The following is a 24507-nucleotide window of genomic DNA, read 5'->3' as shown; positions in this document are numbered from 1 at the left end:
GCATCCTCACAGGGCCATTTCCAAACGGACCAGATAACGTACTTAACGGATGTATGTCCTCGCGGACAGGGACTATCCAGAGACATGTGCAGTAAGCCTTTTTACTTGTTCAAACACCCAGCTCATGTGCCATCTTGTAATGGTGAATGTGGGAGCGGCTTTCCACAGTAGGCAATGTCCCAAGCTTCTGACCTTCAGGCTAGACTCCTCCCCTAGCAACAGTAAAGATAACAGCATACCATAAGAAGGGCTGCTTGACCCCACCTCATTCTCTTACTCCCCTTACACTCTTCTTACTTTCTCCTCTCGTTCTCTCTCTTCTCTCTCTCCTCGCTCTCTCTCTCTTACTCTAGCTTTTTTTCCCTCTCTCCTTTTCCCCCTTCTCTCCTCTTGGCCATGGCCTGCCCCCCCCCTTCTACCTTCTCTCTTTCCCCTTGCCTTTCTATAATAAAGCTCTAAAACCATAGACTGTCTCTGTTCATCTAGGCCCACTGCGCTTACTCTGGCCTGCATGGGAACCTCTCCCTAAGCCCACTCTCCCATAACTCTGGGGCTACAGGGTGTCGCTCTGTGGCCCCGGGTTGGGGGCTGACCCTTGTCCACCCCCTGTCGAGTGGGGTCAGTGGCTTAGATGCCCACCCAGGGCCGAGTGGAAAGTGTCCGGCAGCCCTCCCGTGTCTGCCTGTCCAGAGCATAGGAGGAACTCTGGCCGGACGTGGGCTATCCTCCCTTCCCCTGCCCCCCTTTAGTTCCCACACCCAGTGGGTTAGGTGCTGGGTAACCCAGGGAGATCATTTGGACACAGCTCAGAGATGACATGTACTGTCCTGAAGGAAAAGGAAGTCTCCCATGTGTTTATGGCAAAGACTCAATAGGCCTATTTTGTGTTCTCAAACAGAAGTCAGATTTTTAAAAACCCCGTCTTAGAAATACTACACATTAAATGGTGCAGTGTTCTTTCTCAGGCTCATTCTACCATAAGATGCTGGTAGTTTAGTGTGTTACTAGTTGTGAGCAACATCTCTTATATAAGTCTCACTAATTAGAATGATATGTGTGGTGCACTCAATATCTTTTGCCATCTAACTAACAAGGTTTTATTCTTAGGAAGAAGAAACTAGAAGCTAAGGTGAAGAAGCTGGAAGGTACGTGCGGCTGTTGTTCTCTGGCCAGCTGAGTCACATTGTTACACAGACTTGTGCTACAGTGTGCAACTATGAAGTGTCAGTGCATGTGCTAGGAAGGGATGTGTGCTGCTCTCCTCTGTAGTCACCTCAGTGTGTGGAGATGAGAACTGGGTACACTGGTTAATCATCTTCCCTTCCCTGTCACCGCTTGCTGCTGGAAACAGGCAGCATGGAAGGAAACACAGTGACTCAGTGTTAGGTCTCTCTCTGTTTCAACTGAAGTTGGTAGTTTCTAGAAAAGGGTGTCCCTCTGTGATTTGTCCTAGTCAAGATTTCCAGTCATATGATAAACACCATTTTGGGGAGGAGAGAGTTTATTTGGTTTGTATATCACAATCTATTGTGGGAAGTCAAGGCTGGAACTCAAACAAGACAGGAACCTGGAGGCAGGAGCTGATGCAAAGACTATGGAGTGATGCTGTTTCCTGGTTTGTTCCTTGTAGCTTGCTCAGCCTGCTGATAGGAAACCAGGGCCTGCAACTCAGGGATGTAACCACCCACAATGGACTGAGACCTCCCACATCAATCACTAATTAAGAAAATGCCATACAGGCTTGCCTGCACACTGATCTTATAGGGGGCATTTCCTCAATTGAAGCTCCCTCTACTCACATGACTGGAGACTGGGCTGAGTTGATGTCAGGGCTGCTGCACATAGATGGCTCTAGCACACACAGAGGATTCTGGGAAGAGTCCCACTTGTATTTAGTGCTTCTTGTTTCTGAGTAGGCAGAAGGCAAAAGGGCCACCCTGGGCTCTGTTCTGTCCTTCCAGCTTAACTGTGTTTTCCGCGGCCAGCTCAGATTGGACTGTCTGGGTTGTCTGTAGTCACTCATAGGTAGTCTCAGATACAGGCATCATCTGTGCTGTCACTCTCTGGCCAACATGGTCCCAGGTGTCTGCCACCTCCATTGACTCCCAGCATCACGGTGGTTGGCTTCTGCTTCAGAATGAGGGTTTCCTGGAAGGAGTTCAGATTTAGTTGCAAAAGGCCATTTAGAGCAAGAGTGACTGAGTATTTCTTGTCCTCGTCCTCAGTGTAGACTCAACTGCAGACGGTTGGAACATCCATCCTGTGAACACTGACAAGCGCTAAGTGCATGAGTGCTCAGCCTTGTCCTCCCTTGTCTGTGCAGATGACTGGTGTGCCTGAGAGGATGCATGCAACTTAGAGACCAGACCTTCAGTGAAATTAAATGTGGCCTTTGTTTTTCATGTAACAAAAGTAATTTTCCCTACAAGTGTCAAGGACTGTCAAACCTAGGGAGAAGAGAACTGTTCCAGTGTCTTGTATGACACTGCTATCCTTGGCATTGCTGCATGTGTATCTCTGTGATGTTGGTTCTGGTGAGATTCTTACCGGTATGTGCACTGTTTGGTGCTTTTGAACCGAAGAGGAAATGAATTAGAGTGATCGGTCACAATCTAAACCTCTGTATGCTGTCCGTGAGCAGCCAGTGTTGTGTGCAAGGATTTGGGATTGCTGTGCCTGGTGTGGAAGGGACCCTTACAGCCTTCGTCAGTCCGTGGTTTGATGAATAAGCACTCGCTGTGTGTGACATGGAGAGAAGAAGCTTGTGCTGGGTTGCGTTTGATGGGAGGTCACTAACCCACCCCTCTTTCCGTTGCTTTGCTATACCTGTTCAACAGAGGCTGCTGTCAAGCAAACTCAGGACTTCAAGCAACTGAGAAGTGAAAAGAAAATACTTGAAAAGGAGTTTAAGAAGACACAGGTACTGGGTAAAATGATGCACACACTTTACATCCCTGACGGGGCTTCTGTAGACACAGGTGCTCGGTAAAAGATGCACACACTTCACAGCTATGACTCAGGACTTCCGTGGCATCCAAACTGTGACTACAGTCATTGTTATCTTGCCCCTGCCTGACCTTTGCCCCCTGGTGCCTGCACAATGTCTGTACAGCATAAGCACTCTTGGTTTTTCTCTCCCTCCTGCACAGGAAAGGCTTGATGAATTTTCCAAACAGAAAAATGAGAAGGGTGAGTATTTGGTTAATGCTTATGTGGAGGGCCAGTTTGTGTGTGCAGTGTTCATTTTAAATCCTTTTCCATATATGTTTTCAGAGTTGAGACACATCGGGACACAGATCTCAAGCGACTCGCACGGAAGCATAGATAAGAGTGAGTGTGCTGACAGTTGTGCTCCCTTTGGTGTTGCTTATTGTGCTTGGCTGGCTCATGTGCCAGAGTTTCTGTGAAAATACGGCTTTGTAGATACTTTGTTATTTTGGATGGTTAGATTTGTTACATATACAGGCTTGCTTATACATGTGTATAAAGCCAACTATTTTCTTATAAAATATATGAAAGAAAGACTCAACAAAGACATTGACTGTGAAAAGTATTTATATAAATCTCACTTTATTTCAGCAAGTACAGATAGGTTTCTGCCTAGATTATAGCCTACCAGATTAATTTATTAAGTTCCCTGGGTACTGAGCAGTGTTAAGTGAGGCAGAACTGGCCATAGCTCTGCAGTGTGTTTTCTGGGGACAATAAATAAAACAAGGAGGCCATATCTGAGTGGTCAAGTACTGCTGCTTACAGAGCTCAGTTAGGGTAGATGCAGCAGGCACAGGCAGGACACAGACACTGCATCAGCACTTGGAATATCCAGGGGTGAGCAGTTTGGATCATTTTGAATCTGAAATCACCCTGGCTAATGATACACTGTCTCCAAAAACAGGAGTAGCTTTCCTGGACACTTTCGATTGGTGGTTCCCAACCTGTGGGTCATGATCTATAGGGCTCAAATGACTCTTTCACAGGGGTCAGAGGTCACCTAAAACCACTGAAAAACACAGCTATTTACACTATGACTTGTAACAGCAAAAGTATAGTTATGAAGTAACAACTAAAATAATTGTCTGGCTTCAGGTCACCACAATATGAGAGGCTGTATTAAAGGGTCACAGCATTAGGAATGTTGAGAACCCTACTGTCAAGGTTTAGCATCTATAGAAGAAAGTGAAGCAGAAGATGGAAAGCTGATCATGGTAGCAGAGAAGAACAGTTTCAGAGGTTGCTCTTCCAGGTCTGAGAGCCAGAGCATCAATGTTGTACGCATAACTGATTAAAGAGGAGCCTGCCAGGTATAGAAACCGTGCTAGAGTTTTGTTCAGGAACTCCCCAGGTGTAGTTTATAGTGTGAGCTGTGAATGAGAACTGTTAGAGGTGAAATAAGTAATGACTGGTTTGAGGGCTCTGCTTTCCCTGCCCTCCCAATAAGATGCTTATACACACTGTTTAAATTCTCGTAAGTAAGCCCACTCCCTAGCCTTCCATAGGACCTGAAAGGAGGACCTGCAGTGGTTGACAGACAGTAGATTCAGAGTGTAGGCACGGAAGGAGACTTTGTCTGCCGTTAGTTTGCCTAAACCCTTCACTAAAACTTGGAAAAGTTCAAGTGGCATGGAAAGCCCTCCAATTGTAGAAGACTAAAGAACCAGTATTAGCACATGAGTAAGAGATGCTCAGACCGTTAGCGTCCTTCAGCATGCTCGGGGACATGCCCATGGGCCACTGCAATGCTCAGACCTGTTAGCGTCCTTCAGCATGCTCGGGGACATGCCCATGGGCCACTGCAATGCTCAGACCTGTTAGTGTCCTTCAGCATGCTCGGGGACATGCCCATGGGCCACTGCAATGCTCAGACTGTTAGCATCCTTCAGCAAGCTCGGGGACATGCCCATGAGCTGCTGCAATACTCAGGCCTGTTAGCGTCCTTCAGCATGCTTGGGGACATGCCCATGGGCCACTTCATCACAGGAGGTGGAGGGACCTGATAAAGTGTTGGCTAGCCTAGTAGTAGATTCCTGAGCTGGGAGATGAAGTGTGGGTCCTCTGAGGATGGACTGTAAAGGAACAGCACCAAACACGCTGAATGCCATGGTCTCAGCATTCACCTGCTCCAGGGCTTCAAAGGGGTGAGTAGAGCCAGGAGGGCTGATCTGTGAGGAGGAAAAGGAAAATCCCTAGTCAGAAGCACAGGTAGTGAATGTTTTTTGACACCACAGGGGCAGAGAGCAGCTTTAACAGGCTAATAGAGTGCATGCCTGCCTCAGATCAAATAAGGCAGAAATTGTTAAGTACCTGAAGCTGACTTAAGATAGGCTCACAGTGTCTGTATGAGAGCAGTAAGGCCGACTGAGCAAGTCCAGGCTTCAGGACAATTCTGTGTGGAATAAGGGGTTCAGGATGCTGAGGTCTGGTAAGAAAACATTCTATACCCAAGCACATGGAACTATGCCAAGCAAGCCTCCAGGGTTTCCTGAGGAAGTTGCCCTCTTCATGGGGGGAACTTCTGTGTGTGTGTTCGAAAGAAGGGGTTGTAGAAGGCTAAAGAAGCAACTGCCAGAACAACCATTTATAAGGACTGTAAACCACATACCGAGTTCTTTAGAAACTTCATAAAGGTTTGGCTAGTACAGCAATCATGTAAATGTGATGTTGATAAAAATCCTCTCCTCCCTTAAGTCAATAAAACAGGAAAACATGGCAGTTACAATGATTAGACCTTTGGAACTGATGCTGGGTGGTGGTCCTGGAAACAACAACCCACTGTAAATGTGATTAAGAATAGGAAAGCCCGTGCTTGTGCCTGTGCAGCCTCTGCTCATGGCAGCTTCCATTCCCAGTGTCGTCCTCAGGCGTGGAGAGCAGATGACAGGCCAAAGAATGTTACAAGTCTCACTTGGAAATGGGATTAGAGCAGACAGAGTGTGCTGCTGTTGTGTCCAGTATCATGCAAACCTCCAGTGTGCTTTGTTGACCTGTCTGAAGATAAACAGAGTAAGAGACCTCCCCTTTCAAATAGCAGTTGAGCCATCAGGTGTCAATACGCAGCATCCATAGGAGAAGAAGGGTAGATCATAAAAGTGTCAGGCATTCGTAAACGTAGTGTTGCTTCAGCTCAGCAGGTATTGAACAGTGTAGCTTGCTTTCTCAAGAGGAGTGGCTGCCCGAGCAGTTACGCTTCTGTAAAGGAAGAGCTGAGCAGGTTCACTCTAGCCACACTCTGGCATCCTCATCAGACTAAAGAAGATGCTCTTGGTACACAGGGACAGTGGAGTGGGACAGTCCTATAAGCATGCTATTCAGAGATTAAGCAGGTGCCCACTCACAACTCAGTCAGAAAGCCGCACTGAGGATTTCTCTCTGCTTGTTGGGAAGGCCAGCGTTAAGGTCAGTTCTGAGGGCACGTGTGCTCCTTGGCTTTGTAACTGTTCTCCAGGAGGATGAAAAAGTAACTTGTTTTCTTTGTTTTTAGGGTTCCTTGTTGGCTGCTTTGGGTATATGGTACTAAGCAGGGACCGTGGTCAGGTCATTTAAGCACAGGGGATTACAGTATTTGGAAGCAGGCTCTGGGGTAGGTTAAATTATAATTCAGATAAGCTTCTCAGCTAGCCACAGGGGTCTGGAGCCTCCAGTGGTAACTATGTCAGCCATGCTTGTCTTGGTATCCCCATCTGTGGACTTCATTTTGGGGGTGACAGTTTAGTATCCTAATATGAGTATACTGTATTAAACCAGTGGCGGATTTCCTGGAGATTTTAACTCGAAAGGTTGATCTATTCAATTTTCTCTTGACCTGGGTTAGTGATTTTACCCATTTCATAAAGCTTAGGCTTAAGGACCTTCTAGAGATCTGTGCTTTGGCCTCAGAATCCTTTCATGTTGAAATGTAATTGGCATGGGTTAGTGCTTACTCCATGCTTCACCTCGGGCTCTTTGTGTTTACATTTTCGTGGATAGATTTGCCTTGATGGCTATTTTTGAAATTTGTGTATTTAATGAGTTACAGAGATTTTATCCCTGATATTATACTGTTCTTATGGTTTTTATCAGGCCTCTATTACTTATGTCTCCCCTGGGTCTTTCAACTTGGGTCAGTGGTTCTGTAGCAGTTTGAGAGTCCAGAGATTTTTGGTATTTAAGTCCCAGCAGTTTCCCATCCTGTTAAAGCCTGTCTTCTTCTGTGAAGTCTTGTGCTGTGGGCGCCCTCTGCAGGCTTTTCTGCATATTGCTTCCATCCCTTCCCGTCATGTCCATGGACTGTGTACCATCCATCAGTCCTCTGGGTGGTTGCTTCATGGTTATCTGGTGCCTGTGCTGATGGACTCAGTTAACTGAGGGATGCTTTGCTACTGTTGTATCCATCTCAGCACTGTGGAACAAAGGCACAGGCTAACTTGCTGTAATAGAGAGAAACTGTAACGCCTTTAATAACAAATGGGCTGGGGCTTCTGAGTCCATCCCTAGAACAGTGGTTCTCAACCTGTGGGTCATGACCCTTTGGCAATTGACCCTTCCACAGGGGTTGCCTAAGACCATCAGAAAACAGATCTTACATTAGAAAATTAGTTATGAAGTAGCAACAAAAATCATTTTATGATTGGGGGTCACCACAACATGAAGAGCTGTATATTGAAGGGTCACAGCATTGGAAAGATTGAGAACCACTGCTCTAGAAGAAAGAAAAAGAGCAAACAAGCCTGTGTCGAGTCTTGGGGTTGTAGCAGAAGCCTTGCCTGACTTTGATGAGAGCGCAGTGGTCGCAGTGAGGTTTGGGTGCTGCTTCCTGCTGGAGAAGAAGTCTCCAGGCACAGCACTGGGCCTAATATCTCTGCTTTGCTGTTGACAGGGAAGGTGAAAGTTCTCCTGAAAGAGCTGTGGCTCTGTGTGAACACTGCGCACAGACTCTCCGGGGAGGGCGGCAGACGGATCCCAGGTGAGAGACCCCACAGACGCTCCTGAGGCAAGAGTGCGACAGCATCTGCTACAGGTGTCTGGTATCTCCGCCTCCAGTGTGTAGCGGAGAGTGGGCACTTGGAAATGTATGAAGGAGTGCGACTCTAAACCCCAGCAGGTCACTGTCAGCCTTTGGTAGCAGCTCTCCTCAGAGCACTTGGAGGGGAAACTAAGGCACGCTTGGCAGGTGTCTGTGGAAGACCAAGTACTCTTCCTGTCCTACACAGTAGCTTCTTTTAAGTTATTCTTATTTTCACATAAGAATGACTCCATCTGAACTTTCCCCAATCCTGCTAACCAACTGTGGGGCTCATGGAAATGGCCCATTTCACCTACACTAGATCTAGTCTGAGACTCCATTTCTGCTCAGGACACTGTGCTGGGGACTAGGAACAGAATGCATGGCACACTGTGATTCATTGAGGATCACATCTGTAGTCGATCTCCTTTGCTTCCAGTTGGCCCAGGGAAGGTTTGTGGGTTTTTTTGGGGTTTTGTTTCTCTAATTTCTTCTGCATTTAGTTCCAGGAATTCTTGCTTAAGGAAGGCTGCCCCTCTCCTGTCCACTGCTGACTCTGGTCTGTTTCATGTCAGGGTAGCTCTCCTGCTTCCCAGTGCACTACAGTCCCGTACTCCCCTCTCCTCTGCTCACTCTGCTGCTGCTTCTGTCTCACCAGTGCATTGCAAGTTAATATTTACTAGTCGCTGCCCCAGAGCAGCTCCTGTGTGCCTCAGACATACTTGTCCTGCCGAGGCACTTCTCTGTTCCAGTCTCACCTCTGAAGAGGTCTTGCTCCTATGTCAAATACCTGGTGACTGCAGTGACCACGTGGTATCCATCTTTCTAGGCTAAATCATCATCATCAACTGAAGTTCATGACACTCAAAGACCCCACCCCCCACCCCAAAATTGTATAGTTGCCTGTTTGTCACACCATGCTAGCAGTGTTTGAGGGAGGGAGCACGTGACAAAGATCTCTATCCACAAACTGAGTCAGAGAGTTTTCTCTTTCTGAACAGTCATCTGAAATCAACCAATATCAAACCTACCCGTAGGCTTTCTATAAAAGGTACATTAGGCCGTTGTTGAAGGGAAAGCATCTCCCAGTGTGTTTAGGCAGTGGGGCCTCTGTCCTGCTGCTGTGCTGTGAGTTAGCCCTGGTACCTCAATGGACCACTCCATCCACAACCCTGTCCCAGTCTATGATAACTTTAGAAGTTGGTTGGTGACCTTTTTGAAGCCATCTACTCATTTCAAGTTAATTGTGTTAGTAATGTGACCTGTTATCAGGATGTAATTTGTGCGTTTCCTTGGCATTATTAAATATGCAATGCCTGCTTCTCTCCGGTTCAGAAAAACCTGCCAAAGGAAGCAGTGCAGCCCGAGCCTCTGAGCAAGATGAGCTGCTCCCAGTGCAAGGCAGCCCTGCCAGGGCCGCAGACATGCGTTCTTTCTTCTCCAAGCTCTCCATGGAGATGGAGGGTGACTTTTCTTCCTCGGAGAGTGCTGAAGAAGAGCTGCCCAGTGGGGCAAGCCCCAGCACTGAGCATGCTTTTTGTGAGGAGAGGCATTCTGAAGTCTCAGGGCAGAGGCCTGATGATGGGAACAGGACCAACGTCTATGACCACGAACACTTTTTTGATGATGATCTTCAAGCTGCAATCGACTTCTTCAAACTTCCCCCTCCTCTTCTGTCTCCAGTGCCCTCACCCCCTCCGATGGCATCAGGCTCTTTACCTTCTTCCCTGGCACCTGTGAGTTGACTTTCTGAATTTTAATTCCATTTTGATGTGTTTGTCCTTTGTCCAGGGTATTTTAAAGGTATTAGGGTACTCAGGAAAACTGTTCATTTTAGCCAGTTTTACTATGAAGTAACAAGGAAAGAAAAAGCTGTGCCAGGATCCTTTGGATCAATATATGCATTGTGATTTTCTTCCCTTTGCTTTAGAGCTGCATTCTATTTGTCTTTAATTATAGTTCTTATGTACAAAGATGGCATTTATTTATATTGCTAGTGCATAGCATGAGATAAACATGGAGAGGATGAAACATACTCTTGCAAACATGGGATGTTTCCAGAGTCAGAAAACTCTCCATGTCTAACATTGCTGACCCTCCACCCAGGAGCATTTCAGCCTTGGGTATATCTTCAAACGTTTACATACTATTTGCTCCCCTGAGGAGACTTGGCCTGCACTTCTATTCCAGACACCTAGTCAGGTACTGTGGGTACAACGGTGATGGAGGTTATAGAGCTGGGCTGGTGTGTGAAAGTAGACCCCAGCATAGAGCTCCTCTGCTTAGAGAGAGTTCTGCTAGCCTGCAGGTCACACTCTGCCTCAGACTACAGAGCTGAGAGGCTGGTGGAAAGAGAGGAGCCCTTGAAAGAAAGCTGCGAGGAGCGAGTGGTTTCAGGAGAGACGCCGCTCTATATCAGTGTTCAACCCAAGGCTGACATGGCTTGGGGGAACTTTTGTGGGCTATTTCTGGAAGGGCCATGCGAGTCTTCTAGGGAACTCAACGGTGTGATTAGGGAGGTGGGAAATCCTTAGCTCTGAAGGCGAGGGCTGTGACGGATTTTCATAAGAAAGTTCTGTTGAGTCACAGTATGAATAGGAAAGGACCAACAGTTCAGAAGGAGGAGGGATGCTGCTCAGGACTAGGTCCTAATACCTGGGTACAGGTGGTGGCATTGGGGCCCGAGGCTGGTCCAGTTTAAAAAAATGACTTAGGGAATGGTACTTGATAGCATTTTTACTGTGGTCTTTAGGGGAAATAGACTCAAAGTAGTTGCAAAATAGCTAATGTGAAATGAGTGGCAGAGCCCCACTTGGAGTTCTATGAATACCCATCGATTTTCATACTGATTTCTTACCTATGCTTTGTCTCATCTAAAATAAGACATGATACCTACACATGATACCTACCATGGGGATGAGCAGGGTATAGACACTTAAACTCTGTGGCTGTGTAAAGCAGAGCCATGTAGCTGTGGCGGCATTCAGTAAGAATAAGGAAAAGGTGGGGATCCAGTCAGCATCCTTGGCCACTACCAGAGAAAGACAGGTAGGGGAATATGGGGGAGCACTGAGAGAGCTGTCCTGACTTCAGTCATTGGTGATTGGGGGGTTTTACATGTGGACAATTAGGTTCCAGCCTTGAGCTCACCCTTCCCATATGCATATGAAGGATAGGGTTTGATGACCTAAGAGAGAGGCAGTTAACCCAGATGCGAGCCACTAGTTGAGCATGTGGGAGGGGTTTTGGAGCAGAGGTGACTTGCCACTGTCTGGAGAAGTATTTCTGGATCTATGCAGTCCTCAGAATAATAACATGGCTCAGGGGCTGGCCTTGGCATGAGTCTCACAAGGAGAGGAACCAGAGGGCGATGGAGCCAGAAGCCAGCAAACCTCAGTGTACAGTTTCCTCTTTCACAGAGCCCAGGACTAGGAACACACGAGAGCTGAAAGGACAGACCCAGCCTGGGTGCTCTGTAGCCTGGGACTGGGAGGGCCTTGGTTATAGGACCTGGCTTCTTAAGAATTGGTAGAGCAAGCACCACCCCAGAGCCTCACACACCTCACAGGTGTGGTGTTGAGTAAATGTGCTTAGTTGTGCTGACAGTGACTGTGTGCTTTGTGTGACTTTAAGGAATCCTTCTTTGGAGAGTTCACGGATTCCAGCGATAGTGACTCTGTCCCACCGAGAGAATCTATGGAATCAGCTCTGGAAGATTACACAGCGGAGTCACGGGGCTATTTTGACTTGCTTGAAAAAATTAAAAGGAGTGATACATACGTGAAAAAGCCTGGGTCACTGGAAGCCACCCAGGCTGTAAACAATCTGACACCTCTTGGATTTGTTACTGGAAGAACAGCACTGGGAGAACCCTCAGCCACAGCTTCTCTAGCTCAGGGAAGGCACTGGACTGAATCATCTGAATTCGTGAGGGACAGAGGAGACTCTGTAGAAGAGGCAGAAAGAATGGTGGAGGCCAGGGAGGTGGATAAGTCTGTGCAAGTTGGAAAAGGGCTGCTGAAGCATAACAGAAAACTGTGGCTAGAGATGGCATCCAGAGGCCCAGCACGAAAGAAGGAAGCTGGAGCTGGGGAGTCAGAGATTTGTTTTTCTTCCCTTGGCAAGAGGACCTTCAGTGAACTCATAGAATCTGAAGGAAAGACCCTGTCGTCAAAAGCTTTGTGCCCATCCCAGTCAGAATTTTCTAAACGGACACTCACTGACGGATTTGCTTCCAAGTCATACTGTGTGACTGGTTCTGGCCATTTTCAGAGAAGGGAAAGAGATGTGCAGGAGTCCACTCCCCAGTCAGGCATATGTGCAGCTGCAGTAGGGCGTGGCCATTCAGCTAGGCTTCCCTCTTCTTCCTCTGCTACCTCGGTACCAGTGTCGGTTTGCAGTAACCACCAGACTTCATGGCTAGGGTGTGTCAGTGTAGGCACTCCCGCAGAAGGAGCCTGCACAGAACAAAAGTCCCCAACTAGAACTTTAAACACATTTCTTCTGCAGTCTGAGCCAACAGCATGTTTCCCAAAAGAAAATGACCCAGAAAACAGCATGTCTACTTTGAGTCCAAAGTCAAAATTAGGAACATCTACCTTTAGTGACTGGAAAAGCAGGGGCCTGGAATCTTTCAGCACTTTAAAAAGCACAGCAAAGGGACACTCGCTTCCCCAGTCAGTATTTCAGAAGCCAACAGGAGGTGGACAGTGTAAAGGCCGAGGGTCAGGCGCTACACTCATACTGCCTAAGTCAGACTGGACCTCACTGGCACGTTCGCAGGCTGGCTTCACCAGAAGGAGCCCTGGCTCTGCTGACAGTACCTCATGGCACCGCAGTGATGTCCTAAGGCGAGGTAGTGGGGGTAGCCCCAGAGCTTCCTCAGAGTACCAGCAAAGGAACAGGCTCCAGCTAGAGAAAGCTACACCGGCCTCACAGAACAGCAGCCTAACAGCTATGTGTGGACCTTCTGGAGAAAGTACCATCCCTCCAGAATCTAATGCAGCTGCTGCTTTGCTGCCAAACCAAGTGTCAGTCATAACAAAGCAGGCAAGACCAAGGAGCATGCTGGGTAGCAGCCTGGAACCCTGGCAGCCACATGGGAACACACTGAGCCCTGCTGTAAATGGTGGCAAGGAGACAGGTCTTATGCCATCAGTATCAGCCTGTGTTGGAGATGGAGACCCCATAGCACAGGTCCCAGAGCAGATAGCTGATAAAGAAATCCCTTCTCCAGAAGTGTCTGTGTCTTGGCGAAACCCCATTTGTGATTCTCCAAGTGGCTCCATGCTTGCAGAGAACTTTAGTTGCTCCACAGATCGTAAATTACCGTTCTCCTCTGAAGACAACATCTTCCAGTGTGCTATGAATGAACACTTGCAGCAGAAGCCCAGGAAGTCTCCCCAAACCACACAGTCAGGTGCCAGTAGGCTGGAGGCTGGGGAGCTGCTTCCGTCTGGGGTGACATCAGGAGTCTTCCCTGCTGAACAGATGCCCCATGGACCTCATCACCAGGCAGACACTGAAGCCCCTGTAGTTGCCAGAGAGTCTCATAGTGCTCCACAGAATGCCAGTGCACCTCCCATAGTGCCCAGCAGGGGTCCTCTCAGAGCTCCTGTACCCACAGTCCCTGTTTGCCCTTCAAGCCTCAGCCGTGCAGAAGAGGAGACACAAGGGACCTCCCAAAGTAGTCTTCCTGGGGCTTCCTACTGCTACACAGGTATCAGAGAGCTGGGAGCGGAAGACACCGAAGTAGAGGACGAAGCTGTTAGTTGCAGTGAGGGAGAGCATGAGGCTGAAGCTGTGATGGGGCACAGACAACAGGAGGCAGCAGAAGACTCACAGAGACCTTTGGGAGACCCAGAGGCTGGGGTGGGTGAGGCAGGACACCCCGCAGATGTAGGTGATCTGACCTCCGCACTTCAAGAATGTAACTTAAGCACCCTTCTTTACATAGACAAGCTTTCTACATCAGAGGTGGTTATGGTTCTTGAAAGCTGTCAGTTAAGAGATTATAGTTCAAGGGCCTCTGCTTCAGAATGTTCTAGCAAAGGAAGCTTGAGTGAAGAAATGAACAAAGAGTTAAGGCAAAGTGAAATCTCCAGAAAGAAGTCTGGGAAGAGGTTCTGTGAAGAAAAGCTACTTAAAGCCTCGGGAGAGTGGGCTGAGTCAGAGGGAGATGACTGTTGTGATAGGACATCATGCCAGCATGCTCAATGTCCCCTGGAAGTGCCATCTGACGTTCTCACCAAGACCGGGGAAGAACTCGATACAAACCCTGTGGACTGTGGTGGGAAGGATACTGAGCAGGCATTGCTTGTAAGTACGTATCACAGCCAAGTAGCCGAAGATCTGACAGAAGATGCTCTGCCTGAGGAAACGTCCAGCCCCATGCCCCACACTGCTGAGTTGCCTGACCCATCAGCTGTGGATGGTGGGGACAGCTCCCCGCTCAGTAGCAGGTCTGACCCTGAGCACATTCAGAGCAGCTATGAGGAGGAGCCCAATTCTGGGGAGTGCCTCAGCATTGAGGAAGAGGGCCTAGCAGAACCTGGGGAGCTGGTGACCCTGAGTTCTGACTCTTCAACCCCACCAAGGTTAGAGCAGAGTTCTGATTGTGTGGCAGAGACGGCGTTTCGGTACCAGATCTCTGCAGTGACCTCCGAGGTTATAAGTGTACTTATAAATAAGGATCAAGACCTTGTGATTGAAAAGGGAGACAACTGGACTATCATCAGTGGTGTGGCCATCTCCCCTGGCATGGAACAAGTAGTTCTATGTGACACTCTTGGGGATGCTGCTCCCTCCCAGGATCAGGGAGGCCTAGATGACGGTTCTATGGAGAAGTCCCCCGAAGCCAGCCCTTCTGGCCCTCTACCTCAAGAGCCTCCATGTGGTGGTGATCTCTCTGGTGCCCAGGAGGATATTTCCAGCAATGGTCAGAGTGCCAACTTTGATAAGAGTCGTCTTCGGAACAGACCCGTTAAACCTAGCATCTGGATCCGTTCTCAGATATATGACCAGACACTTGAGACCGAGAAAGTTGCATCTGATCACACATATTATAACTGGAAATTAGAGCCACTTGGTAAAAATAAGCCTCGATCAAAAATTTCCAACAAAGATCAAGCAAGCAAGCTAGCTAAGACACTAGTACTCAACAGAGGGGAAGTGCATCTGAATGAAGTCCCTCAGCCAGCCTCAGGGGAAGGAACAAATATAAAAATGCCAAGAAGCCAAGCTCAGCCCATCATGGCAGGTACAGATATGTCCACCCCCACCAACTGTTCCCCTGACACTCTGAGCAAGATCCGGCAAGAAGTGGGGCCACCGTTGCCTCCCTTGCTCCCCCCACTAATAGCCACACCTCCAAGGTCATCACAGACACTGTCTCCTCTGGTACCAAACTCTGGTCCGTCCTCAAGGTCCTCACCTGCTGGCCATGTTTCCCCCCTGTGTGAAGTTCCATGGCCTGAGGAACTCCAGCAGGCCTCCCCGCTGGATCCCTCTCCGTCCCCATCCACAGCAGCAGCTACTGGAAGGATAGTGTCCTCTCCGTTGCAGTTCTGTGCTGCTACACCAAAGCATGCACTTCCTGTGCCTGGCCGACTCCCATCCTGCGCACCAGGCCATGCGGCTGTGAGCGGGCCGCAGCAGGAGAATTCCGTAAAAATCCTTGACACCATGTACCCAGAGTTATCTGCCAGAGCGCGGACCCTCAGCCTCCTCAAAGGGAACATGCAGCTCTCCCGAGGCTCCACTGTGGATGGAAAGGTGTTACCAGGGCGGGTCAGTGCTCTCCTAGGACTCAAAGCTATAACCTCAACATCAACTGCATTTGTCCTAACGGGGGGCAGCTCTGGTGCTGACAGTAGCCAAGGTAAGTCACAAGACTCGGGTGTTCAGCAGGATGCAGGTGGGAAAAGAACACTAGCAGTATCCATGCTGAGGAGTGCTAAAAGACTGCGCCTGGACAAGTCCCCAGAACCAGACACCAGGGAGGTCACTGGGGAAGGAGTCCCCGAGGACCCCCAAGGAGGAAGCCCACTGGCTGAAGTCATGCCAGCCGAGGAAGAGCAAGCTGATGTCCCAGTCTGCAGTGCAGCTTCACTTCTGCGTGTAAACCCAAGGGAGATGGCAGAGTCATATAACATAGCCATAACTCGGGCTCTGAGGAAGATTGCCGAGTCCTCGTTCGACCTGCTACCTGTCATTCGTAGTCATGTGTATGTGGGAAATATCTCCAAAAAGCCTGTCATGAGAGATCAAGAGAAAGAAGTTGTTTATGAATTTAGCACAACAAACAAGGTAGGTGGCAACCTTTCTTTCTCTCTCTGGATGTGTTAAGCATGAGTGTCTAGCAGGGACTGGCTAGTGCAGATGACACTGAAGATTAGACCCCTCTCAGAATTGAAGCCTGTGTATTTCTAACCTGCATCTGTAGATTAGAAATGCAGAAAGACAGTGGAGGCTTGATGCACAGCACTATGAGGAAACTGTCAGAACAAATTTGCACATTTCCAGGAGGTGCTGCTGGCATTTAAAGTTTAAAGTACACTTCCTTCAGCTTGCCACATTTCCAGTACATGGTAGCCTTTCATTTTTTGAGTAATGGTTCATTCAGTGTCTGGTCATTGTACAGACTAGCTGTGTAGCTCCTGAGGACTCTGGCTGTGTGTGCTAGGCATCACTCAGCTCCTTGCCACGTAACTGCAGTGCCTGCCAACTCCCCCTTCTGTGTCCAGTGCTACATCCAGGATGTCCTTGTGGAGTGACTGTCCTGGATTGCTGCCTCTCAGAAAGCCTAAGAGACTGAAGTGTCTTTGAGACACTGAATAGCTGTCATATTTTCAATGATACAATTCTCTTTCAGGGAAAGGGAAATAACACCTAATTTGGACAATAGAATAAATAAAAATGGAGATACAATTAGCCTGAGCTTAACGTATGTACGCAGGTATTTGCACACGTCGATTCTTAGAAAGAACAATAGAGAATTTATCTGAATGGTGACCATGTCCTAATAGGCAAGTAGGTGGATTTGCAGACTTGCTGTGGTATCTATAGTTTGATCTCAAGAGGTTAGTCATAGGGAGTTCTCTCCCCTCTGCTAGCATGCTAGGCAAGTTGTTACCGTTACTGTGACCCACCTTCTGGTGCTGTAAAAACTTGATTTGTCTGATAAATACCAATTTAAGATTGGTTCTTGTATCACTAATAATTGTTTTGTCTTTTTCCCAATCTAGCATTTAGGAGAATACTTACTTCGCTCTATTCTCTCAGAGCTAAAGATTCAGAAGACGTCTCTGGACCACAGTTACATCCATGCACTGTGCAGAGTGTATGTGGGCATTTGCCGGCAACTTGGAGACTTGGAAAGAGCTCGCTTGTTCTGTTACAGCCTTCTGAAGGAAGGTGTGTGTGTGCTGAGGATGCAGCACTGCTGTGTGAGCACCCACTGCTGCAGGCCCACCGTACACTTGCTTCTCTCTCGTTCAGCTGGTTGAATATAAAGTCTCATGAGTTTGAAGCTAGCATAGTCTTGGAGATCCTGTCTTAAAAACAAGTTTTGAACTATCATAAAGATTAAGTAACTACATAGCCATACTAGTTTTCAACATACTTTACTTAGACTTACTGACATGGGCGCATGTACTTGGGTTTGTATAGATTGTTTAGACTTACATTGGCACAAGCATTTGTATAGATTGTTTCTTCTTGCCCACTGTGTATTTTCTCTATTCCTGTGTTGCACACTGTGGGGATCCTTGTACGGTGGCTGTCCATATTGCTGTGCCTTTGGCTAAATGGCAGTGACTGTGAAGTGGACGTTGTCCCTCACTGATGAGGAGGAGGTAGAGGAGCAGGGCGGTCAAGTCATGAGTATTCATAAACAGGGACAGACAGGAACGCAGCACAGTGCTGCATCAGGGCATCTGTATCAGTCAGCCACACTGCTGCTGCTTACTGATCTGCTCAGTATCCCATCATGGGGTGCATGCTGTGTGACCATGAAAGGGCTGGAGACTGGTAATGTAGGAGCACAAAGCCAGGCAGCAGGGGAGCGTGATTCAGCCACATCTGCTGCATTTCTTGTTGTAGCTCAGTCATGAACTTACTCAGACTGCATGCCTTTTCTTAGAGGGCTTCATAGATGTCCTTAATCATTTCCTGTCTCACAGTCTCCTGTTGACTTTGTGCCATGCGCCGTGTGGGGCATGTAGAAGTGCCACGGCAGGAAGCAGGCATCAGAACAGGTATACACAGCAATAGTGCATGAAGCTTGAACTCTGACCTGCACACCCTGTTAATCACAGTAAGAGTGTAACAGAGTTCTAAACGGGTATGCGTTCAGTGCAGATAGGACAAAGGTTTAGAACACAGTAACTTGGCAAACAATAACTTAGTGAGTGCCTCATCCCCAGAGGGAGAACCCCAAATCTGTTTGCTGTCACTACAAATCTAGTAGATATGATGGTTTTAGTGTAATCTAGGTATCATGTACTCTCTCCTTCTTGGACATAGTCAACCTAACTTCTGAGATGTATCCTTGGTGCTCTCTGCATGTGGAGTCTGATGGGAATTTCTCAGTTTGTAATGTGTCTTAATATTATAAACAAAAACAGTTTTCCAGTGCAGTTGCTGTGAGGGTTTGTCCTGTCTTAGCGCTCCCACATGCCCACTCCTAGGTCTGATCCACATTCCTTACCTGACACATAGAACTTCCAAGTCCTGCCTCAGACTATCCAAATAACCCACTTGTAAAAGTATAGTTCAGCTACTTAACAAGTGGTAATGTCTCTATAGAAATGAATTGAATTGTCTTGTCATAATGTGTAGCAAATGGGAAAATTCCGAGCCTGAAGAAATTTAGAAGCAAGATGTTTTAACTTCCTAATCTTTGATGGATCCCTTTGATACCACCTGTTCATTCTGTGTTTTCTACCTTTATACAAAGTTTAAAATCTAACACTGTGCCAAGCCAGACATGGTAGCTCACTCTTACAATCTCAGGATTTGGGAGATTGAGGCAGGAGGTCGAGACTACAGAATGAGACCTGTCTCAAAACAAAAGACAAATTAAAAAGGGACTAAAGATGGAGGGAAAACAGGTTGTGAAACATTGAAGATCAGAGCCCTGTTGGCTGCCCACTCGTGCCTTGTAGGCCCCTGTGAAGTAAAATCGCTGCCTCATCTTAGATCAGTTGCCTCGGTGGGACAGACGTAAAGGCTCTTTTCATCCCTCTTTCTTACAGACTTTCCAGAATCTGAGAAGTTGACTCTGTTCATTGCCAACATGTGGCGTGAAGTATTTCTCTCCCAGTCAGCCATTAGTGAAGCGATGCAGCTGGTTGCCAGGCAGCGCGCCAGAGGAGAAGTTCTGAACTGCTTGAGAGCTTTCCTGAGCTGGGAAAAGGTGCACTTTTGGGTTTGTTTGTTTGTTTGTTTGTTTGTTTCTTTTCTGCTGTACTTGTAGGATGAGCATAGGTGTTATTATGCAGCTTTGTGTTGTATTTCCTTTTGTCTTAGTTCTTCAACATTTCTAAAAAGTGATATGTATTTATTTGCTTGCTTATTATTTATTATGCTGTGCCTATACATGCATATGTGCTCACTGAACGTGTGGACATCAGAGAACAACCATTGGGTCTGTTCTCTCCTCCCACCCATGGTTCTGGAAATCAAACTCAGTTCATCAGACTTAGTGGCAAGAACCTTTCCCTACTGACCCATCTCACCAGCTTGTTCTTAGGCATTGTAGAGCTATACTTCACAGCACGTCATATTATCTTAAGTTTATGCATTTTATTCATTGAGTATTCACGACATCCCAGGAAGTATTGCAGACCTCCAAAATGTATGATGTTCATCTGATAACACTAATTTATGACCGATGAAATCTGTTGCTCTGTAATCCACAGAGAAAGGGATTGTAAATTCATTGATTTTGCAAAAGGTCCTTAGGTGAGAAGTTGTTCGGTTTGTTCTTTTTACTTTTATCTTTTACTGTATTTTTTCTTTAATCAATGGTTTATTAAAATATTATTCAGATTGACACTTGCTTGGTCATAGATTTCACCTAATAAGAATCTAGTTGACATTAGTAAACCATGAAAGTAGATGCTGAAGTTGCTGTGGAGTTTACATTTATCTTGTTCTTTTCTGGTTTTTATGAGCATGTAATCCTCAAATGTTTTAGAAAATGCTTATAGTTTATGTGGCTTATATACACATAAACTGTGTTTACCATTGTGATCTCCTTTTAAAGTATTCTTTAAGATAATCTGTATTTGACTTTGAGAAGGAAAGGAACACACGTTTGTAATCACCTCCTTAGATATAGCCCTGGTTGGGCCTGGGGCCCCACACCTTTAATCCCAGCGCTTGGAGGCAGAGGCAGGTGAATCTAAGTTCAACGACAGCCTGGTCCACATTAGCAGTCCCAAGACAGCCACATTACATAGAGAAACCTTGTCTCAAACAAACAAAATCCATGTGCATGTGACACAGCTTGGGAGATGGTGTCCTGGACTCTACTCAGTCGTTTCCTTTGCCTGTCTGTGATAGTGGAAATTGGCACACCACTTGCTGGGCCTACAGTGTCTTTAGCTTTATCCCAACTGCCCTGACCCTGAGGTAGCATCCCTTAATACAAAATGCTTCGGGCTGGAAGTTTGAGATTCAGAGTTGGGTTGCCTTTTGGTCTTTGGTTTGTTTGTTTTTTCTTCCCCCAAGTTTGAAATATGTGTGTGGACTTTAATATCAAATGCTCCTGATGTGGAACTGTAATGCTCTGAGTCTTGTTCCATTCATAAATTGGGTAATAGGTAAAAAGTAGGCAGTCCATTGCCCATTGATTAGTGTCATGCTAGAGCACATACAATAGATTGTATCTCCTAAACAAGCAGACTTTATAAACTCCATTTAGTTATCAATGTTTTAAGTGATGATAAATAGTGCATACCTCAGAAGCACTTCAAACTGCACCTTCAGATGTAACAAGTAGAGTCTTCTTGAGCTCTTAACCTCAGTGCAGTCTCTCTCCTACACATTTAATTCATCATGCTGATCGAGGATACTTACAGTTCAGTAACCTCAGCCTAGACTGGGAATCCCAGTGTCTTGCAAAACCAGTATTCCTGCAGACTCTCGCACGCTCAGTCCCTTCCCAAGGAGCCGCTCGATGTGTTTGAATTTGTTTCTGCATCTTCTCAGCTTACAAAGTTACTGACTTCTCCACGAAGATGTACTCGTTTGTGGGAACCTGAGAATCTGTCAGTAGCTTATGCAGACTTCCAAGTTCAGGCTTTCTTCTGTTGCTCTGAGCCTGTGTTTGCTCTAGGACTTTCCTGCAGTGCTGATGGGATGTTGAGTAACTCAGCCTTGTGGGAGTTGCACACAATCCTCTGCAGCCCTGCCTTGGGTCTTTCTCAAGGGAAAGGAGCTTTTCATCCAAAAAGAAAGAAAGAAAGAGAGAGAGAGAGAGAGAGAGAGAGAGAGAGAGAGAGAGAGAGAGAGAAAGAGAAAGAGAGAGAGAGAAAGAAAGAGAAAGAANAGAGAGAGAGAGAGAGAAAGAGAAAGAGAGAGAGAGAAAGAAAGAGAAAGAAAGAAAGAAAGAAAAGAAAAAAGAAAAGAAAAGAAAGCAGCCCTGCCTTGGGTCTTTCTCAAGGGAAAGGAGCTTTTCATCCAAAAAGAAAGAGAAAGAAAGAAAGAAAGAAAGAAAGAAAGAAAGAAAGAAAGAAAGAAAGAAAGAAAGAAAGACAGGCCTATATGAATGTTCCTAGAAGCAGAACTAGGTACAGTCTAGTGTGTACTCTGTCGAGGTGAGCTGCCCATCAGTCAGTGTGTCCATGTGACTTACTGCTTGGCAGGGAAGAGAAGTGCCTAAACCACTGGCATAGATGGGAACACAAAGCCTGGAATGTTCTCAAAAGTGAAGGAAGCTGGGAATTATTCTCTGGCAGATTGATCAACATTTGCAGAAGGCAGAATTTATAGAATTTTAAGGGTTATTCTATTGTTATATTGTAACTACATTTTATAACCTTAATCCCTGGTTCCTTGTACCAAATGCAGTTTGTGCTTCTATCTAGATTGCAGCTCTGCTCTTTCTCTGGTGCTGATTGTGGCTCCAATACTTTTGTTTCTACAGTTTCTAGTTCAAACTCAGGCTCTAGTTCAAAGTTACTCATAGGGTAAATGGCAGTCCAGATGTTACTTTTTAAAAATGTGGTTTTTTTTTTCTTTTCTAGAATGCTCCTATAGATGTTGGAATCGTAGTTTCTAAGCTGCTTTTGACCATACAGCTGTGCCCCAAAACAGAATTTCAGTCAAGTGAGGAGTTTGGCGAAGACCTAAGTGCAAACATATGGGAATACATATTTGCCATTGATCTCCTCTGCTGCCACCAGAGGTGGATCTGGACGCATGACAACATCATAAGGTGAGTAAGTTTGCTGCTCTAGGGAAGGTGGTTAAGGGAAGGTAACCTGCTAACACTAGAGTGTGGACTGACTAGTCCTTCTATCTTACCAAGGAGTTTGAAGTACAAATAACTTCATTTTTGTAAGAGCTAACAAAAGTACCCTGAAAATGTCCAAGTCGCTATTAAAGGCTTCAGCTCTGTTTTTCTGCATGCTGCTGACTGCTTTTCATGGCCCTGTTGATGTCTTCCCAATAGAATAATGGGAGCATGAGGGCCTTCTGTTCCCGTCTGTCCTCTGACACAAGGCAGCTCAGCAAGTCCAAGCTAACCAAGTGCTGCACTTGTCACCTTCATGCACTGGCAAGTCAGACCCAGAGGGACAGATGTGTGCAGATTACCTACCATTGAGCTGCTCTGCATTGGAGAGGGTGGAGCCTGTTGTTGCAGACAGCCATTGGATTTAATTAGTTAAGCTTTCTCTGCTTCTCTGTGCTTCTGCCACCTACCATACACCATCCCATAAGAGAGTGGAGAAAACTGACCCTTGGATAAAGAAATTACTTTTGAACTCTGGCTGAGAAAGCCTGGTTTAAGACGAGATATGATATTAAACCACTTACCACATGGCTGGTGACTTGTGTCTTTGAAATGCTTGAAGGTTCCTGTGAGAGTCAAGCTATTTGTGCGTGAGAGTCTTGTCCTTCCTACTTTCCTGATTCCAGGAATGACAGACACCTGGATCTCACACTTGAGACCTGAGACTAGGTGCATTTCTAGAATGAGGTCTGTGTCAAGGTGCTTGTCTGTGAGGAGCTCCTTGCACATAGACATGGAGAAGCATGCCCCTCTGAGTGAGTCCTGCATAAGGAAATGACAGAGCTTCTATCTAGTGCCTCATCTGCATGGATGCAGGATTTGAGTGGATTTCCCCTGTGAGCTCAGGGAGACAGGGCTACTCTTTCTCAGTGGCAGGAGGGGCTAGAGCTGGCACCTGTCAGAGTGCTTTGCCAGGATCCTTTCAGTGGTAGTGAAAGTACTATTCTTTCACCATGTCATCTACATCTGTAAACAGAAGGGGCTGAGGGAGCTGGAAAGCAAAGCCAGATTATAGGAGCAGTGCAGACGCACGCACCTCATACTGTCTGCATGGGGGTGGGCACACACTAGTACTGTCTGCATGGGGATGGACATGTATCTTGTCATGCTATTTTCTAGTAAGGAGCTATGGCCTGTGATGGATAAGTGGATCAAATACAGAAAAGGACATTCGAACATCGCGTACACCCCTGATGTCATTGTCGCGTCTGTGCTGAGACTGATTGGTAAGTCTGCGTGACAGCACCAACCCTACTTTTCCCGTTCTGCTTTCTTACCTCAGTACTCTGGCTGTTTGTGGCATTCTAGGTGTGGTGTTGACACATACACAGACAGGTTCACAAGTTATTCAGTGTCTAGAATGTCATTGTGGGCCAGTGAGATAAGTGGGCAGAGGCACTAGCCGCTAAAGAGGGTTCTGATTAATCCCCAGGAGCCACAAATTGAATATCTTCCTATAAGTTATTTTCTTCAAAAAGCTGATTTCTTCAAAGGGCCGTTTGGGTTTCACTGAACTCAAAGGCAATAATACTGTGGAGACAATGTTGGCATTTGAGTATATGCTATATGAATAAACCTTGTAAGTGTGTAGTGGGAAATACAACATCCTTGCTGATTGTCACTGTATCTACAAATTCCCTCCTTCTTCCTTGTGAACTGCACACACTAATTAATGATGCTGTGCTTAGAACATGTATAAGACATCGAAGACAAAAACTTGAGTCTGAGTGGGTATGTACCTTCATGAGAATTAAGTCAAAACGTGCATGGAATCATGTTACCTAATGAGTTGGCCAAAGTCTCGGTGTTCACGAGAGCCACGTCAAGGCTAGAGGCATAGGTGTGGGGTCCCATACAGTCTGAGGAGGTGTCTCAGACTGTTGAGCTGAGTTCCTTGGTCAGAGGCTGTTCCTGTCTTGGAGCAGGAAGAAGGCAGTCCAGAGAGCCTGTGCTAGCAAACTAAGGATCAGCTAGCATGCGTGTATGAGTGCAGAATATAATCAATGAA

General features: G+C 46.7%; 1 protein-coding gene across 1 annotated transcript in view; it reads left to right on the top strand.

Annotated features, from left to right (window-relative positions):
* Positions 1-24507, top strand: part of Ice1 (interactor of little elongation complex ELL subunit 1) — a 49849-nt gene that overhangs the window by 19770 nt on the left and 5572 nt on the right. The window contains exons 7-17 of the mRNA XM_021180576.2: positions 1108-1145; positions 2838-2920; positions 3150-3189; positions 3274-3330; positions 7853-7939; positions 9314-9714; positions 11612-16285; positions 17224-17392; positions 19234-19394; positions 22231-22421; positions 23619-23725. Coding sequence (XP_021036235.1) covers positions 1108-1145; positions 2838-2920; positions 3150-3189; positions 3274-3330; positions 7853-7939; positions 9314-9714; positions 11612-16285; positions 17224-17392; positions 19234-19394; positions 22231-22421; positions 23619-23725 — 6008 coding nt within the window. The remainder of the gene's footprint in view (positions 1-1107; positions 1146-2837; positions 2921-3149; positions 3190-3273; positions 3331-7852; positions 7940-9313; positions 9715-11611; positions 16286-17223; positions 17393-19233; positions 19395-22230; positions 22422-23618; positions 23726-24507) is intronic.

Source organism: Mus caroli, chromosome 13 (genome assembly GCF_900094665.2).
Source record: "Mus caroli chromosome 13, CAROLI_EIJ_v1.1, whole genome shotgun sequence".
Classification (NCBI taxonomy): Eukaryota; Metazoa; Chordata; class Mammalia; order Rodentia; family Muridae; genus Mus; species Mus caroli.
The sequence above is the reverse complement of the archived record's forward strand: the minus strand, read 5'-3'. Positions and strand labels throughout refer to the sequence as shown.